Source organism: Tenrec ecaudatus, chromosome 6, assembly GCF_050624435.1.
Source record: "Tenrec ecaudatus isolate mTenEca1 chromosome 6, mTenEca1.hap1, whole genome shotgun sequence".
NCBI classification, from domain to species: domain Eukaryota; kingdom Metazoa; phylum Chordata; class Mammalia; order Afrosoricida; family Tenrecidae; genus Tenrec; species Tenrec ecaudatus.
This window is the reverse complement of record NC_134535.1, coordinates 6,187,969-6,207,188: the sequence shown is the minus strand read 5'-3', so window position 1 is coordinate 6,207,188 and position 19,220 is coordinate 6,187,969. Positions and strand designations below refer to the sequence as shown.

Below are 19,220 nucleotides of genomic sequence, written 5' to 3'. Positions count from 1 at the left end.
GACCTGGGTGTGAACCACCAACTTTTGGATCCTCAGTGAGTGCTTTACTGTCTGTGCCACCAGGGGTTCCGGCACCTCTCTAAGGGCAGGAAAGCTTCTGGGACCTTTCAGTGGGGTGGGCGACCGGAACTTGAGCCCCACCTGTGTCTATTTTAAGCTGAGGTGTGGCCTTTGGCTTGATGTCCCCACAGCCCCTCCTAAGGCTGATGGACCCGTTCCCCAGGGGAGGGGAGCACAGATGTCAGGGGCAGGCCTCCCTAGGCCACCCCCACATGACCCAGCAGTGACCCAGAATAATGTACTGCCTAAGGAACGTGTGTCTGGGCGGGGCCTGGCTGGGAGGGGTTTATGTGGACGCCGTCTCAGGACCATCTGCCTTCAGTGATGTGAACAGAGTGTGTGGCTGATCTTTTGGGGATGCAGGTATGGGCCAGGGGGCTGTGCTGCTGGGCCAGATCTCCTGGGCCCTGTGGTCTCTGGTGAAGGAAGCTGATGCCCATTGCCCCCAGACACACCCAGAGCCATACATGCATGTACTCACCCACACATACACACACACTCATATTGCTCGTATACCACAAGTCCCTCCCACATCCAGCCCACATACGTACACAAACCATGCACACGCCCCACGTATATGTATATACTGCATACACATCATAAATGCAAATGTACGCTTATACACACCCCTACACAGCCACATTCCTACTGCACAGGACTCCCTCCACACCTAACCCACATACATACATGCCCCACATCCTCCCACCTATGCACATATACAGACCTCACATATGCATACATGCACATCGTGTGTGCACACATACCGACATACATTCACACCCTAATACACACACATACACACAACTCATTTCCGCACCCAGGCCCCACACACCACAGATACGTAGACATATGCCACACCTGCACATACACACCACATTCACACGCATCATTTACACAGACACATGCATGTACATGTGCCACCAAGCTCACTGCCACGCAGTCCTCACTGGCTCACAGTAACCCTATGGGACAAGTCAGCAATGGTGGGCTTGGTGGGAGCCACTGGGTGATGCAGACAGTTAAGCGTTTGGTTGTTATGAACACAAGGTCATGGGTGGGAACCTGCCATTGGGTGCCTCAGCAGAAAGGGCTGGCTAACTGCTTCCCTAGGTCGCAGCTCTGAACACCTCTAGGGGGCGCAGGGGCTCTGCCTGGGTCAGAACGGGCCCCACTGAGCTGAGACTGACCGTCAAGGGGTGGGGCAGCCGCTGGCTCATGGGGGGGACACTCTCGTGTTTCGCTTTCCTGGCAGAGCGGGATGCCTTCGACACCCTCTTTGACCATGCCCCGGACAAGCTCAGCGTGATGAAGAAGGTAAGGGCGCTCCCCTGCTGGGCCTGTGTAGTGGGCTCTCCCTCCACAGAGAAGGAGGTGGGGAAAGACTGGAAGTCTCCGAGATGGTTGCCACGGATTGAAATGTAATTATAGTCAGGAACCGTAACTGCCGTGCATAAAATTAGCACCTTTTAACTCACCGGCAGCTCCAAGCCCTGGGTGTCTTCCGGCCCACCCGCCTCTCGGCTGCTAAGTGAATTACCCAGCCGTTGCCAGCGTGCCAGTTAATTCCGACTCCAGGCTTCTTTTTTTTTCTCAGCGTGGAAATGTTTTTAAGCGTGTCAACCTGCTGGCTCTTGCCGGCCTCGTTACCATGAAGATGACTTCACAGCCTGCCCGTAAACACACGGCAGCAACTCTGCCTTCAGAGCTGCTGCTGCCGCTCCCAACAGGCCCCAGAGGGCCCACCCTCACCGGCCTGGGGCCTGGGACGCAGCCAGCTGGCCAACTGGCCAGCTCGCAGCTGAAAGAGCCGGGTGACCCCAAGCCTCTGAGGTCAGGGGCTTCTGGGACGATGGATCAGGAAGACTTGTCCCCCCACCCTCCCCTCTCCCAAACACCAGGGAGCGGAGACTCGCTAGCACATAAAGGTCCCTGCACCCTTGCGAGTACATCCCAGGTGGTCTTTGAGACTGGGGGATGTTCCTCCCTCCCTTTGTGAAGTCTGAGGCACAGCTACCTGTGCATACCTGGCTCTGGGATGCCTTCCCCGGATGGATTTTTAACGTTACCACTACTAGATCCTTGAATATGCCAACCTACGATGCTGTCTGCCCAGGGGTCAGGAGTGGGACCTTCCCCCAGAGCCTGCTCTGGGCAGTGTGAGGGCTACTTCTGGGCACTTTGCAGGTGGTCCTTCCAGGGTGGGTTCTTCCTAGGGCCCTCCTCTCACAATTGCACTGTTGACATTTCCTTGGTGAGGGGCTCAGAGCATCGTCCCTGCCCAGCCCACTCTGCCCACACTAGCCCCGGGGATGTGGATAGACATACAGCCTGCTTCTCTGTGCTGCCCGCCAACACACCTCTCTGTGCAGGCTCCACACTTTACCTGCCTGTTTCAGTTGCTGCTGTGTGTTACATGTTTCACGCGGTTTGCATGCGGCAGACTTCGTGTCTCGTGTTTCATGGGCGGGTGTCCATTTCCCATTCTGCATGCCAAACCACAGGTCTCACGGGCCATGCTGTGTGCTTGATGTTCCATGTCATACACATGCTGCACTTGCAGGGCCCACCTTTGGTGTTGCATGTTGCGTGTCACGTGCTCCACACATGTTTCACGTAGCCATTTTCACATGCATGTTTCAGCTTTGTGTTGCATGCTTCGTGGTGTCACACATGCCTGTCGCATGCTTCGTGTGGCATGTTTCCCCTACACTGACACACACAGGGCGTGCATCTGCGTGGCTACTTCTCTTGGCAGGCCTCTATCATGTCTCAGCACCTCACAGTGCACCTGGCACGCAGTAGGCTCTCAGTCCATCAGAGCAGGCAGAGTAAGACCCAGGTGTCCTCTCCAGGAGCAGAGGTGGAGCAGGAGACTGTGTCTCCATGACAGTTGGGTTTGACTGCTGAGATAGGCCGCCAGCGATGAGCTCAAACTGTTGCTCACGAGGAGAAGTGGTGCAGCCTGGTGTGATGCATAAACCAGGGCCCAGCGCCACCCCCCCCCCCAACGCCACCCCCGCTGCCCCAAGGCCCCACTGTGACCGGGAAGGGTCTCTATTTACTGCAAATGCGTGGGCACGGCCCCAGGAGACCTCTGCACACCATCTTCTGAGAGCGTTGTTACAGTCAAGGGTTACAGCTCGGCTACGTTTAGAACTTTAATTATCTTCCCCTGCAATTGTCTCCTCCTGGAGGCACTGATCGGTCTTCCCCGGGATGGCGCGGGCAGGCACGCTTCGATGTGCCCTGGTGAATAGATAGGTATCTGTGCTGCGCCGGCGGCCGGGATGGGTTCTTCCCTGTGGGGAGGGAAGACTTGCACCGAGTGATGGGAAGATGGGAAAGAGATTAGTACAGCTGTCCACACGACACGGCGCACGGAATGAATGCCCCTGTCTTGCGCTCGGCAGACCACGTTGGCATGGCAATTGGATGTTGCTACGTAGATACCTGCCCCCGTAAGAAGAGAGGCGGGAGATCTTTCCTTTGAAACCTGGTCCTTCCTTTGAGCAAACAGAGCCTGCGGCAGACACAGTTCACCCAGAAGGGTTTAGGATCACGGCAACCCACAGGGGCAGTTCCATCCTGTCCTCTGGGGGCGCTGTGAGTTGGCGTGGACTCCATGGCCACGCCCCGTGGCTCACCCACACCTGTGTCTTTTTGCCTCCCTAGTCCCTCATCACATTCGTCAACAAGCACCTCAACAAGCTCAATTTGGAAGTGACGTCGCTGGAAAGCCAGGTACAGACTGCCATGGGTCCCAGGCTCCTTTGGGCAATGCCTGCAGTCTGCTCTGCACTCTGGTGGCACAGTGGGGATCAGCATGGGGCTGCTAATCACAAGGTGGGCGGTTCAAACCCACCGGCCAATCCACCGGAGAGAGGTGAGGCTTTCTGCCTCCGTGTTACAGAGTTACAGCCCCAGAAACCCACGGGGGCAGTTCTGTCTGTCTTGCAGGGTTGCGGTGGGCCGGCCCAGACTGGATGGCAGTGGGGGTGGCGTGGCAAGTTTAATTAGGACCTTGAATCATACATTTCAAAAGGGGGAGGTGGCACAAATGGTGAAGCATTGGATTACTAGATGAAACATTGGCAGTTCAAACCCACACGGAGGCACTTTGGATGGTCCCAACCTTGAGGCTCCTTCCTGCAGCAGGTTTACTGTGTACACACGGGGGTCAGGGAGGTTGGGGGACACGAGTCAGAATACACTCGATGGGCAACCCACACCCTCCTGGATCCAAAGGTCAGCAGATCAAGCTGACTCTACAAGACCGACTCTCTCACTGCCATCGATGGAGTCGATGCTGACTCATAGTGACCCTACAGGACAGGGTAGCAGGTAGAATTGCCTCTGAGGCTTTCTGAGACTGTCACTCTTTAAGGGAGAAGAAAGCCTCTTCTTTCTACTGTGGAGTGGCTGGTGGTTTTGAACTGCTGACCTTTCAGGGAGCATCCCAACCTGTAGCCACTACAGCCCCGGGGCTCCAGACTTGGAAACCCCACCAGGACAGTTCCACTGTGCTCTACAGGGTTCTGTGAGTTGGAATCCACTCTCAGCCAGTGGATTTGACTTGGGGTCTGTTACCTCCTGACTGTCCCCAAGACTAGAGGCCCCCGCCCCCCCCCCCACCCATCTCCGTCTCCAGGGAGATGCAACCGTTAGTTAGCTGGTTGCTTTGCTTGGAGGATACTTTTTTCTCACGCTGAGCGACGGCAGGAGCCCTGTGGAAGTGTGTTTTGGAGCCCTTGGCAGGCTAGCTAGACAGAATCTCATTTCCTGGGGATTAGCGGGTGCTTCAGTCCGGAGTTCTGGGTACCAGCTCCTCAAATGCACCGTGTTTGAAATCCCTGGGTGTTGCCTCTTGCTGCCTCCTCTCCCTTTCGCTCTTCTCGTTTGCTTTTCTAATTAAAAGAGTAATTCAGGTTCATTGTGGAAAGGTCTGAAAATACAGATAAGCCCAACAAATACGCATCACCCATCATCCCCCTGCCCCGCGGTGGGGGGTGCTGGTGGGGGGGGGGCTGCAGCTTGGGCTCCCGCCCTGCTGAGGCCCAGGCTTCCTCGGGGAGTGGAAGGCGGGTGCCTGCTCTGCGGTTGGCAAGCCAGGCTTATTTTAGCAGGTTACGCACGCTGCACGGAGGGCCCGACCAGCCCAGCCGTGTGAAGTACAGTGAGTGGAAAGTAAACATTACCCCTTCACCTTCTCCCCCTCCCCACTCCCCCTCCCCTGCCCTCAGAAGGGCATTGCCTGCTGCTGCTGGTTGCTTGTTTATTTTCCCAGGTTGTCTACACACACACACACACACACACACACACACACACACACACACGACATGTGCGTCAGACTTTGCAGCTGTTTTGCAATTTTGTTCTTGTTGCTAAATGTACTGTAGGCATCTTTGTGTGGGTGTGTATGCATGTGTTTGGTTCTGCCTCATCCCACATCTGATGTTTTGTCAATCTACCTGACTGACTGCCTGTCTGTCCATCTGTCCATCCATCCTTCTCTCTAGCTTTCTCATTTTCTTTCTTGCCAACCAGCCAGCCAGCCATCATCCATCCATCCATCCATCCATCCATCCATCCATCCATCCATCCATCCATTCATTCTTCTTTCTATCTACCTTTCTCTCTCTTTCTTGCCTGTCAACCAATCAGCATCTATCTATCTATCTATCTATCTATCTATCTATCTATCTATCTATCTATCTATCTATCTATCTATCTATCTATCTCCCGTGGGGGTTCCTGGGTTGTACAAGCAGCCTGCTTGACTGCTAAATGGAAAGTTGGTGGTCCTGGGCCACCCAGAGTTGGCTACGAAGAAAGGTCTGGTGATCTGCTGGCAGAATACAGCCACTGAACGTGCTGTGGGCAGGGCTCTATGCCGACACACAGGCGGTCTTTCAGTCAAACATACAGCCCAGGGCCATGCCCTGCACTAAAGCCATGCTCCCCTGGCATCCCCTGCACGCCCTCACCCCAGCACAGGGGTGTCTGGCCTCCTGGGCTTCTTCCCACAGGGCACACATTTATCAATGGACAGGCCCGGGGACAGGCCTGAGTGCTGGGGCCGCTGCATACATCCACCCAGGTGCCCCGGGAGCGCACCCTCCCCCTCAGCAGTGAGGCCATTCCCTCTCTGGTGGCCCGGCCATCAGCGCTGGTCCCCAGGACACCTTAGATGGACCCTTGCTGGGCTGCCTTCCCCCACTCAGCATCTCCTGGCCTCTCTTTAATGCTCATGCTGTGTGCCCCCTGAGGCCCAGAAGTGCTTCTCCTTAGTTACAAAGGAATGCGGTGTTTCTGGGAAGGTCTTCCTCGCTAAGGTGTTGGTGCCATGGTTTCATAGTGCCTGCTCGAGTGTGTGTGTGAACACCCATGCATGTGGGCATGGGCATGTGTACAGGCGAGTGTGAGTGTGTGCATGTGTACATGAGTGCCCACAAGTGTCTGTAGGAGTACATGTGTATGCATGTGGGTGTGGGCATTATACACACACATGTGGGTGTTGGCATGTAAGCACATGCAGGTGTGTGTGCATTTGCATACATGCACGTGTGTGTGCACGTGTGTGCATGTTCTGTGTGTTTCTCCTCCTTTTTAATAGTCTACTTTGTGCTAATGGGGAGCCTGATCCCCAGTGACTTCCCAAGACACCAAGCTCAGCATCTTGCGCCTGTTCCTCCTTCTCCACCTCCTCCCTCTTCTCATTTCTCTCTATAGTCCTTCCCTCCCCCACGCCCCCAATACAATAAACAAACAAACCCCCAATCCCACTGCCATCGAATCAATTCCAACTCATAGCCACCCTCTGTCGGGTTTCCCAGACTGTAGACCTTGATGGGGGCAGGCAGCCTCACCTTTCTCCCAGGGAGCAGCTGGTGGGTCTGAACCCTCAGCCTTGTGGTTAGCAGCTCAACGCCTAATCCACAGCATCACCAGGGCCCCTGAGCATATGCTGACCCCACACCCTGCCCAGAAACCTGACCTGGTGCGTATCTCCAGTTTGCAGATGGTGTCTACCTGGTTCTGCTCATGGGCCTGCTGGAAGGCTACTTCGTCCCTCTGCACAGCTTCTACCTGACCCCAGAGAGCTTTGACCAGAAGGTAGGCAGTGCAATGTCTCTCTTGGTCCTCCAGAGGAAGCTCTCCGTGCAGGGCCGCACAGCCCCTGGCCGTTCACCCTGCAGCCTGGCTGTGCTCCCCGACAGACGGCAGGGATGCTACAGTCATTCTCAGGTCTGAGCCCGTGGTTGCAGGGCCTGTGCCCATCCATCTCGCTGAGGGCCTGCCTCGTAGACCATGTTTGTGGGTGGGTGCCAGTGAGTCAGTTCAGCTCACAGCGGCCCTGTGCACAGCAGAACAAGACACTGCCCGGTCCTGTGCCACCCTCACAGATGTTCTAATGTGTGTAACCCATGGGTGTAGCCACTGCACCCATCCATCTCCTGGTGGGGACTTCCTCTCTCTCACTGACCCTGTGCTTCACCGAGCATGGCGCCCTTTCACGGGACTGGGGACAGTGAGCTGTAACTGGAGGTGAGGGAGGGAGTATGCCCACCCAGGGAGCAGGGTTGGCTTGCCCTGCTCCCACCTGGCTCATTCTGAGGGGCCCTGAGGGGTCTCAGGAGCACAGCCCAGCATCCGGATTTCTAGGACTCCTTCCCAGCCCTGCCCTGCCTCACTACCACTTCCAGGCGGCCCAGCTGCTGGTGTGGGCACCATTCCCTGCTCCTGGGTCATCAGGTGGTCGGGGTCTTCTAGGTTTCCCCTGCTAAACACCATCAGGTCACCGTGCACGGTGACACTTCACAATTGCCCAAAGGTGCAGGAAGCCCAAGTGTCCACCCACGATGACTGGACAGCGGATACACCTTCCTCCCATCCATGCAACGGGGTGTCTTTCTGCCACAGAGAGGGCTGAAAACATTTGGGAGTAGAAAAAACAAACAACCAACCAAAACCCCAAACTGAGCTTCCGGCCATCAAGTCCATTTGGACACTGAATGACCCTGTAAGACCAGGGAAAACTGCCCATGTGGGTTCCTGAGGCTGTCAGTCTCTCTGAGAGTAGAAAGCCTCCTCTTTGTCCCCCGGGTGGGTTTGAACTGCTGACCTCGAAGTTAGCAGGCAAACGTATAACCATTATGCCGCCGGGTCCTGGGTGATGTTTGACTCCCAGCAGAAAGACGGTGGTTCGGAGCCACTCAGGGTGCCTAGGAAGGGAGGCCTGGAGATCGGCTTCTGAAAGGGCACAGCCTGGGAGCCACGGGGGCCAGTTCTCCTTTGCACCCATGGGGGCTCTGTGAGTGGGCATGGAGAGTGAGGCGTCAGTCCAAGGTTGAAGTTGGTCACAGCTCCTGTGCTTTAGTCTCAGACGCGCAGCACATAGACCAGCGGGTCTCAACCTGTGGGTCGCGAGGTGGCCTGATTCACAACAACAGCACAATGACAGTGATGAAGTCGCAACGAAAATGATTTTATGGCTGGGGGGGTCACCACCACATGAGGAACTGTATGAAAGGGTCGCAGCATTAGGAAAGTTGAGAACCACTGGTATAAACCCTTTCAGAGAGAGAGAGAGAGCCGGGTGGTGGCAAAGTGGTGAGGCATTGAGTTGCTAATCACAAGGCCGGCGGTTCAAACCCACTAGCTGTCCCTCAGGCACAGATATGAGGCTGTCCCCATAAAGATTGGCAGTCTTGGAAGCCCTATGAACTAAGGTATAGGTGACAGATATCGAAAGCACCCCCGGCTGCCAAGAGAACAAGCGAATCTCTGTCGGAAGGAGCACTACCAGCGTGCTCCTTAGAGGCGAGGATGGCGAGACTTGGTCTCACGTACTTTGGACATGTTTTCAAAAGAAATCAGTCCCCGGAGAAGGGCATCGTGCTGGGTAAAGCAGAGGAGCAGCGACCAAGAGGGGGACCCTCAAGGAGACGGATGGACACCGTGGCTGATGGGCTCAGGCATAGGCGCCCTGGTGAGGCTGGCGGAGGACCGGGCAGTGTTTTGCTCTGTTGCGCACAGGGGCGCTGGGGGTGAGAGCTGACTGGGTAGCACCTGACAACAAAAACGATGGGTCAGAATCAACTCACTGGCCGTGGGTTAGGCTGAGGGGTCTTTTCTGGCAGTTGGTGGGAAGTTTCCCCGACCTTTCGTTCCACGTCCTACAGAAGCATTAAAGCCCCTCCTGACAGGAGAGCACACAGGCCTGGTCCTGACTCTGTGTATGTCCGGTCCTTTGGCTTGTTTCCTTGGCAACGAATGCTCCCAGTCGGGGGCTGCTTGGGCTCAGGGCCTGGCGCTGTTCCCCTCGGTGATGAGCAGTCTCTGCTGGAGACCAAGTCCTGCCCGAGGCTCTGGGAGTCCAGCCCGGGGCAGCCGCATTGGTGCCAGCTTCAACATGGTGGCTTCTGTGCCTCCTGTCTGCCGGGGTCTGGACTTGAGCATCTGTCCATTGTTTTTAGCAAAGTGTCAGACCTGGGAGTCGGCAGACACACCACGCAGCTGGACAGACTGACGGCAGGGCCAGGATGTGCCCATCTGCTTTCGCCTACCCCCCTCCAGTCTGCCCCCCCCCAATCTGGCGGCTCCTGGCTTGTCTGCAGGGAGGGAATCCGAGCAGGTTAGGACAGTCTTGGCAAGTTGAGTTCATGTTGGAGAGAGGGCGCGAGGGAGAGAGAGGAGGGATGCAGGATGAGACAGATGATAGATAGATAGATAGATAGATAGATAGATAGATAATAGATAGATAGATAGATAGATAGATAGATAGATAGATAGATAGATAGATAGATAGATAGGCAGGCACTGAGGAAGAGGGAAGGTGAGGGAGAGAGGAGGAAGGGGCAGAGGCAGTGTGCAGGTCTGGACAGAGCTCAGGCCGGAAGTGGTGCCCCTTGAGATGGTTAAAGTGGCCGGTATCTTGGCAGTGCATTGTGCCCACTGTTCCGGCCAGAGGAGGGAGCTGAGGCGGTGCAGTGGATGAAAGCCTTGGGCTGCTAGCCTCCAGGTTGGCGGTTTCAGCCCACCAGCCCCTCCTGCTGAGAGAGTCTGGCAGTCTGAGTCTGCAGGGCCCAGGAACAATGGCAGCACCTGACTGAGTTCCTCTCCAGGGGCAGCTGGGAGTCGGCTTCAATGGCACAGCCGCCGGGTGGAGGGAATGGACCCTGGGGTGATGGCTTCTGCGCCTGAGGAGGTGGTGTGGTGCGGGAGAGGAGGGGCTGACTGCAGGAGCCCTGCTTGGTCCATGGGTTTGTGGAGTTGGTCTCAAGGCAACAGTGAGACATGCATGGTCCCCAGCCCCTCCCCTTGCTCTGAGGATGCCGGGGAGCCAAGGAGGTCCTGAGTCCTGCCCTAGCCTCTGATGAGCAGCAGCCCAGAAGGGGCGCTCTTTTAAGGACCCCGCCCCATCCCCACTGGCTTCCGGAGAGAGGGGTCTGGGGCAGCTGGAGCACTCTGCCCCGCTTAGGGACATTTCTGAAGGCTTCAAGTATGGGGGCGGGGCATGGAGGTCTACGTTACAGTGCTCCATCACTAACCCAAAGGCCTGAGGTTCAAACTTCACCCCAAGGGAGCAAGATGAGGCAGTCTGCTTCCCTAAAGACGACCAACCGCCTGGGAAACCCCGCGGGGCAGTTCCTCTCCATCCTGTCGTCGTTGGCTGTCTGTGAGTTTGTCCTGACTCCTAGCTGCCCAAGGGACCACAGAGTGAACACCGCCCGGTCCCTTTGTCTGTGGCTTCTCGCTCCCTCTCTGCGGGGTTCTCCGTCCTTCCTGACTCTTTTTATTGCGCCAGAGTGATTGGGTTTCGGACCTCCCCTGGGTCTGGCCTGACCTCACGCCCATCACACAGGCACAGCCCGGCCACACAGAGTCCCCTGGCCTAGGCACAGAGGTCAGAGTCTCAGCATGGGTTTGGGGTGGGGAGGGCAGCTGTCACCCAGCCGCTGCTTCTCTCTGGGCCTCAGCTGAGCGCCTCAGCTTTCTCTGAGGAGGAAACGGCCCCCCAGGAAGGCTGAGGCAGGAGCCCAGGCCCCAGCTGGGCCCGCGGACTCGTGGGCCAGAACCTTCTATACTTTCATCACGGGACCAGGCTCTCTGTAATGTCCTGGGTGCAGGGGACAGGGCGGCCAGAGAGTTCTGCAGGGAGTGGGGTGAGGCTGTGGGGCACTGTGGGTGGCCCAGTTCCCACCCCCTCTCTGGCCAACCTTCTGGGAGCTGCCTGCCCACCTATTCCCCCTGGGACGTGTCTCAGCTGGACCATAATTGTGTTTGGGGAAAGCATTGCCCTGAGAGGTAACAAGCTGAGGACGGCAGCAATTTCTTTCGGGCAGCTTCTTCCGCCCGGAGAGAAAGCAGAGAGAAAATCTGACTTCAAAACCAATCACTATTCTTTGCAACTGCAGGCTCGGGCACGGAGGGGACGTGTCCCTTTCAATGGCTCTCTCTGGAGACGCGGAGCAGTTCAGGAGCCACCCCTCCCTCCAGCAAGCATGGCGGGGCTCGGCCATCTGAGCTCCGAGCCAAGGCCTCCCGCCACCAAGTGCCCGCTGTGGCTGAGGACAGAGGGGCCCGTGGGTCCTGCAGACCCCGAGGGCCGGAAGAGGCCGTGAGAGAGATTTCTAAATGGGGGAAAATCTTCCACACCTGGCTTTTCCCTTCCTAGTTCTCTCTTGACTGTCTGGATTCAAAACCTGTGGAGTGACTGCCTGTGTGTGTGTCTGTTTGAGTGCCCCTGTGTGTGTGACTGCCTCCACATGTGTGTGGAGTGTGGGTGCCTGCATGTCTGTGTGTGTGAGTGCTTGTGTGTGTGCGTGAATGCCGGGGGGGGGTGTGAGTGACTGCATGTCTGTGTGTTGGGGTGTGTTTTAGTGTGAATGCCCGTGTGTGTAAGGTGAATGCTTCTTTGTGTGCATATGGATGTGTGAGTGTGAGTGCGTGTGTGTGTGGGTGGTCTGCTGAGGGGGACCCTACAGGGGACTTCGGAATGCTGATAGGGACGTTCCATGATGTGTTAGCTCCATTTTCCCAGGGCTGTTTGAAGCCCCCCTGCCCCCTGTGGGGGCGTGGGGGCCGGTGGGAGGGCCCAGGTGTCGTTATCGGAAGAAGGGCACCGGCTTCTTTATAACTAGTGTCCGTTGTGGTGAAATGTGCGCCCTGACGTCACCCACGTTGACCACTTTTCAGTGTCCAGTCTGGGACACTTGGTGCCACCTTCACCAGGGTCCCTCCCACCAGCCTCCCTGCCGGCCCCCGGTGACCTGTGTGCTACTTCCTGTGTCTGGGCCTTTGCCTCTTGAGACACTTCCTGCACCCAGGCCTAGCCACAATCCTGCTCCGGGGGCCTGGCTTCTGCTTCCGCTCCTGGCCCTGCGGTGGGTGGGGTGGGGAGGGGGTGCTGACTCCCCACCTGGAGCTCCCAGCGTTCCCTCCCTGTCTGTCGCCGTACCTGTACCACGGGCACTTTCCCGACATGAACAATGGCCAAGCTTCTGAGGGCAGCCCTGCCCTGGGTCAGGGCACAAAAACCCTGTCCCCACTGGCTGAGCCCGGGACAGCTTCCAGCACCAGTCCAACTAGCAGGTGACCCCTGCCCAAGGTCACCTCCACTGGGCCCTGGGGGCGGCCCCACGGTGCTGACTTCTTCCAGTGTTAAGGGTTCTACCAACCAAAGGTGATTTTGCAAACTGTAAAATTGTTATCTCTAGTTCTCCCTGAAGTCCTCAAAATATTAGTGTTTAAAGAGATCTGGTTACCAAGAGTCTTAAAGGTCTGTCCAGGGCAGAAGTACACAGATTTCCCCCTGCTTTCCCACCCCGGTGAGCGCTGGCAGGAGGGCTGGCAGGCGGGCAGGCAGGAAGACAGCAGGTCGGGCAGAGAGGCAGGTAGGTATGTGATCTCATGGTGGACCACAGTCAAGAGCAGTGAAGAGGGCATTTCTGGGAAGACTTCAGTGGTCCTTAGCAGAACAAAAGCACCGCATGTCCCCTGTGGTGGCCCAGGACTCCAAGCCCTGTCACCCTCAGGATGAATCAAGCGGAGGCTGGGGACAAGTACATCTTTTCCTGGCATGGTGTGGGCCAGGACCAGGGTCCTGTGAGCTAAAACTCAAAGCTGCCATGGGTCTGACTTTGATTCTCAGGGGTCACGGACCTGCCCAGGGCCGGCTCTTGCCTGCCATCCAGGGCAGCATGTCTCTCGGAGGACACAGACACGTGGATGGCCGGGTCCCTGCTTGGTGCTTCCAGGTCCTTCCTTAAAGCTGAGAATAGTGTCAACAGTTGGTGCCCCGGGGAGTGACTTGTCCTCCCTGGGCCTCAGTGTCCCCATCTGTCAGGTGGGCTCGTGGTCACCTGCTAGTTGTACTTGGGACCCACACACTCAAGACCTGCCCCTGCGCCATCCTCAGTGTGTCTCCGCGGCCCCTGGTGGGGGCAGCAGACCCTCTAAACACTGCAGTGTCAGCCCCTTGCATGTCTCCATCCCTTCCTGGCCTGCCGATGCTCTCGGGGGGCCTTGTTGCAGCCCTGCTGGCCCCCATCGGTCCCCTGGAGGGCAGTGGGCAGGAGGGGGCTGGGCGGGCACAGAGTGGCCAGTGCACCGACTCTCACTTCTCTCACTTCCTGCGCAGGTCCACAACGTGGCGTTTGCCTTTGAGCTGATGGAGGACGGGGGCCTCCAGAAACCCAAGTCGCGTCCAGAAGGTACCGTCCAGGGCCCTGGGGTGGCGGCAGTGGAGGCAGAGCGTGGAGGGGCTGACAGCCGGGGGCTTGGTCAGGATTAGAGGCCACGTTCTGTTGATATCTTGCTCTTAGCCCAAGGGCTGGGGGGCTGCGGGAGTGGGGTACTTGCCACCCAGCAGCGAGGACCAGTTCCTTCATAGTCACTTGACTTTGAAGCCAGAGGCCTCTGCCCTTGGATTTCAGGGTGAAGTGGCTCTCTGCCCGCGGCTGGGGCTGGTTTTCCTCTCTTCAACACGCATTAAAGGCTTAGCGAGAATTAATGAGTGTTGGGGGGGATGTCTGCAGCGGGCACTCAGCCACACACACGCCCTGCAGGTCTGCGGGAGGTGGGGGGAAGGGTGGACCCCAGTACTTGGCTCCTATTTTAAAATACCCTAAAGGGCCATCTTCAATCCCCTTGGGGGGCGGGGCTTGTTAAGCGCAGTGGCTGCCCCCCTCCCCCCCACCCAGTTTGGCTCAGGAGGACCACATCGTCAAGAGCAGTGAAGTGGGCATTTCTTGCAGGGTGGGTGATTGGAAAGGGTGGGTGCTGCTGGCACACAGGCGATTGGGAGACTGAGGAAGATGCTCCAGCAGGGGTCAGCAGGGCCACCCCCAGTGGGCTGGGCTGAGGCCGAGGGGAGGGCCTGTCCAGGGGTCCGTGAGGGCACGAGGACTGGGTGCTGAGGGTGGGGAGCAGGAGGACGAGGAGGGGGAAGCATGCTCAGCATAGCCTGTCCTGGGGGGTTGGGGTGGGGTGGAGCCATAGCCCATGACCTGGTGGCCCTTTCAGCTGTGTGTCCCCCTCTGCTGGAGCTCAGCGAGAGGACCTCCAGGCCCCCCATCGGCAGCATATCCATCTCGCTTTGTCCCTCGGCTGGCCCTGCCTGCCCTCTCTCTGCCCTGCTGGCACCATGGGGCGGCCATGAGCACCAGGTGGCCATCCCTTCAGCGTCTGGGCAGCCTGGCAGGGACACGGATGTCCACGCTGGCCCCTTTCTTCTGGGAAACCCGGAGGAGGGTGTCACCAGCCTGAGGGGCTGGGATGACGACATCACGCCTAAAGGGGCTTCAGGTCGCTGGAGGCTGTGGCCTGGCTACTGTGGGTCCCAGAGGAGGGGCTCCCAAGGGCTGCTTTGGGGCTGTAATTCTCACAGATCCACAGGCCTTTCTTCCAGGGTGCCACAGAGGGAGTTGGTTAGTGCAACAGGAACCGTTGCCACACAGTACTTCCTGTGGCAGCCACACCCCCTGCCCCTGCCCCTCCCTCCTGTCTGAGCCATTAGGAGCCCTGAGAGCCTCTCTTCGGGCTACCTGTGGCCCGCTGGACACCCCTCCCTCTCCCCTAACTGCACTGGCCTGACCAGGACCTGGGGCCCAGCCACTGGCTGGAGCGCCCCTGGGAGCCCTTGATGGAGCCCTGGGTGTCAGCTGCCCTTCACAGCCATCTCCAAAGCGGTGGGGGAGGGCCAGGCCCGGCCTGCTCCCTTGCTGCCTCCTGGGCTCCTGATGAGGCAGGTGTGATGCACACACCCCAACACCCCGCACCCCCAGCCCCAGCCTGCTCCCTCTGTGAGAGCTGGCACTTCTAGAAGCCGAGTACCTGCGGTGGGCAGAAGCCTGGGCTTATCCTGGGCCCGGAGCCTCTGGAACTTGGCACGCTCAGGTCTGTAGTGTCTGGGCCGATTTTACAGAAGTGAAGGCCGAGGCCCAGAGCTGGGATCTCACAGAGCAAGTGAGGAAATGAGCCAGGTGGCCTGGATCCATGAGAGACAGCGTCCTTCCCACCAAAAAGGGGCAGCTAGACTTCCTGGGCTCCAGAAGGAGCTGTCAGGTCCTGTAAGGGCTAGGGATTGCCCCGCCCCTGAAGGCTCAGCCTGCCTATGCACCCCTGTTAGTGTCTGGCACCCCATAAGTGTCTGCATACTCTCTAGACACCCCTGCTTGGTGGACATGCTCTGATAGGAGTTCTAGATGGGACTTGAGGTATCACTGGTTCCTAGGGAGTAGGGGCCTGAGCTCTGGGTGGGGCTGCCCAAAGCATCTTGGACTGGCAGTGGCCATGGGCATGGGTGCCAGGAGGGCAGTTTGGAGAACAGGAGAGAGCTGCATGGAACGGCCCCTGACTCAAGGTGACCTCCGTGCTCCCTCCCCATGAGTGATCGGTGGTCAGATCACTGTGATCCTTTGGGGTTTCCGGGAGGAGATGGCCAGCCCTTTCTTCCTAGTTGATCTGAGTCTGGAAGCTCTACTGAGGCACGTCCAGCATCGTAGCAACAACTGACCGTCCACAGACAGACGTGGTAGCCAAGTAAAGAGGAACCTACTAGACCACCAGTGTGCCCCGCACCCCACCATCTCCTTGGGTTTTAAGAGAGCCCTTAGTGACTGGAGAAATGGCCAGGACTTGTGCAGGCAGCCCACTGCCCCTGCTGGTGGGTGCAGCTGCCCAGGGGCAAGGCAGCCTGGCAGGACCTTGGGTGAGTTTTCTTCCTGGGCACCCAGAGAGAGGACAGCAGAGCTCACGGGGCTTCTCTGCTTCCCTCTGCAGATGTGGTGAATCTGAACGGCAAGTCCACCCTCAGAGTCCTGTACAGCCTGCTCACCAAGTACAAGGACGTCGAGGAGTGATGGATGGCAGGGACGCCCCAGGGACCATGTCCCCAAAGGAGGCTGTGGGATGTCCTGGGCTCTCTCCACCCAGGCTGTGCGATCCCTCTCCTTGTCCCCCACCCCCACCCCAGCTTGCAGCTTGCTACTTGTTCTTTCCCTCCTCCCCTCTAACTCCTCCGAGGGGAAGCGCCTTTGAACACTGAAGAAGCAGAGCCGCAGCCTCCCTGATGCTGAGTCAGTTGTGTCTGCTTTGATCAGAAGATGAACCAAACACAACAAGCCCACACCAACCAGCCCGGCAGAGGTGGAGCTATTAGGGATCACAGGTGCCGAGGAGAACCGCTTTGCAGAGCTCGCCTGGAGAGCGCAGGGCTGGGGGGCTGGGGCAGGCGGGCAAGGGGCTCTCCTAGCTTGCAGCATCCTCTGAAGTGGAACCTTTTCCGTCTTCCCTTTTTTGAAAACACCTTGAAACACACACAAGTGTCCTCCTGGGTTCCCCACCTCCACCCCTCACTTCTTGGCCCCTCGGGGCATACTGGCTGGGTCTGGAGGCTGGGGACTCAACTGAATGAAGGACAAAGACAGAGTGTTTAGGGCCACTGCCCCCCCCACCCCATACACACACCGTGGGAAAGCTGCTCACACTGCCCGTCTCCCCAAGAAAACCCCAAGAAAACACCGGGGAATAATGCAGGCCTCCAGTGCACCCCCAAACCCGAGAACATAGTGTGACTGCCAAGCTGAGAGTGCTTTTGGGTGAACAAACACTGCAGACCTGGGTCAGGCGTCCTTCATGTCTTGCCAAGGCCAAGGGGGCAGGGGCAGAGCTGGATCTAAAGGTGTCCTTCCGTTCCTGCTGCTGGGAGCCTCCTGGGCTCCCGGGACTCCCGCTGCCCCCATGTCCAGGGTACCACTGTCCCCCACAGGGCTGCCCAGCTGACTGTGCAGCAGCAGCTCACCAGGCTGATGTCCCGAAGTGCCTCTGTGTGAGTCTGAGCCACCAACCTCTCGGCTAGTGCCCAAGCACTGAGCCCTCTGTGCCACCCCAGGCTCCTCTCCCAGGAGGCTTACACATGTCATTCTTTAGCACTCAGGGTCCAAAACTGCAGCTCACCCGGCTTGGGTGGGGACCCCCTTAAGTGCTGCTCACTGCTCTGCAGGCATGCCAGGGGGTTGGGTAGAAATGAAGGGACTGCTTTGGTGACCTCGTGGGCCTCACCCTGAGCTGCTAATGACAAGGTCAGCGGTTCAAACCCACCCGCCACTTGCCAGGAGAATGGCGAGGCTGTCTGCCCCTGTAAAAGCCTTGGAAATCCATAGGGGCTGTTCTGCTGTGTCCTCGAGGGTCGCTGTATGTTGGAACTAACCTGATGGCCGTGCAGTTTGGAGTAGTGCTTGTGGGTTGAGCTGTCGCGGGGCCAACAGTTCGAAACCACCAGCTACTCAGTCTCAGAAACCCACAGGAACAGTTCGACCCTGTTTTACAGGGTCACGATGGGTTGGAATCGACTCAATGACAGAACGTTTGTGTTGACTTGTTTGTTTGCTTGTTTGTTTTAAACATGTGTTTTCTGGGTTGGCGCCCGATTCGGGGGCCTCAATGACACCCCTCTCCTTCTCATATTGGGGCTTGTAAGGAGCTCATTGCTTTCCAGAGCCCCTTCCCCCCTCCCACCCCATCCCCATTCAATTCACAGCAGCAGCGGCAGCCGCAGGAAGCTGGTCTTGTCTCTGATTTCCCTCGTCCTGATGCAGATCAGAGTGATGAGTGCTTGGTTAATATTAAATGGCGCATTGAGGCGAAAGTTTTAGAAAGCACTTGAACGCTGTCTCGGGGCTCGGCGGCTGCCAGGCTGGGGGTGGGCGCCGAGGCACCGTTCTGATGTTGGCGGCTTCGCAGCAGGAGAAAGAAATAATTAAAATGGCATTACTCCTTCTCCTGCGGGATGCTCTGACATTAAGGAGGCATGGTGACAAAATACCCCAGGCTGGAACGTTCCGTGCCGCCGTCATTGCGTGTGAAGGATCACGGAGACACGGCTGCAGTGCCTGCGGGGGAGGGGAAGCACCCCCCACCCTGCTCCAGAGTCCTGGTGGGCAGAGGCCTTTGGGCTGAGTGAGACACCTGGGAGAACTCGGTGAGGGGGGGGTGTCTGTCCAAGTGGGAAGCCACAGACGGCGGCTGGGCAGCGAGGAGTGGTCCTTTGGGGACAGGAGCCTTTTGCCAGGCTTATAGCAAGCTCATGCTTGCCCGCTGCTGGCCCTCGGGCCCAGTGAAAGCTTGAGAAGCTATTCAAAGTCAAGGGAAACCCATGAACAAGCCCTTCTGCTTCACTGAGGTGCTTGCATGAGGTTGCGGTCCCAGGGAAGAATTTGGGGGGGCAGGGAAGACTTTGGGGGGCACAGGAAAGATTTTGGGGGGCCCAGGGAAGGCTTTGGGGGGCCTTGAATCATTTTCCTGGACAAAAGGTTCAGGCACCCCTTGGTGAAGAGTGCCCCCACCCATTAACCAGCTCTGATGGAAATGGTGGGGTGAAATGCTCCACGACTGAACGGAAGGGTGGTGGTTCCAATCCAGCTGCGGGCTCCTCGGGCGACGGGTTTCGCGAGCCATTTCCAGCCCTGTGGGGCCCCGCTCAACTCTGACACCGATTGAAACCCGAATCTTATTACGCCAATCACAGAAGCTGACTGACATCTCTTTAATGAACAGTTTGTAAAACAAGGGGACATTTCCACTAGCCAAATGCCCTGCCGCCCAGACAACTCTCACTCATGGCAACCCCTCAGGGCAGCAGAGAACTGGCCCCCCCT

General features: G+C 57.8%; 1 protein-coding gene across 1 annotated transcript in view; it reads left to right on the top strand.

Annotated features, from left to right (window-relative positions):
• PARVB (parvin beta) overlaps positions 1–16,424 on the top strand; it is a 100,352-nt gene extending 83,928 nt beyond the window's left edge. Inside the window, exons 9-13 of the mRNA XM_075552607.1 lie at positions 1,313–1,374; positions 3,733–3,801; positions 7,072–7,173; positions 13,703–13,775; positions 16,345–16,424. Of these exons, the coding sequence (XP_075408722.1) occupies positions 1,313–1,374; positions 3,733–3,801; positions 7,072–7,173; positions 13,703–13,775; positions 16,345–16,424 (386 nt within the window). The remainder of the gene's footprint in view (positions 1–1,312; positions 1,375–3,732; positions 3,802–7,071; positions 7,174–13,702; positions 13,776–16,344) is intronic.
• The last annotated feature ends 2,796 nt before the right edge of the window (positions 16,425–19,220 follow it).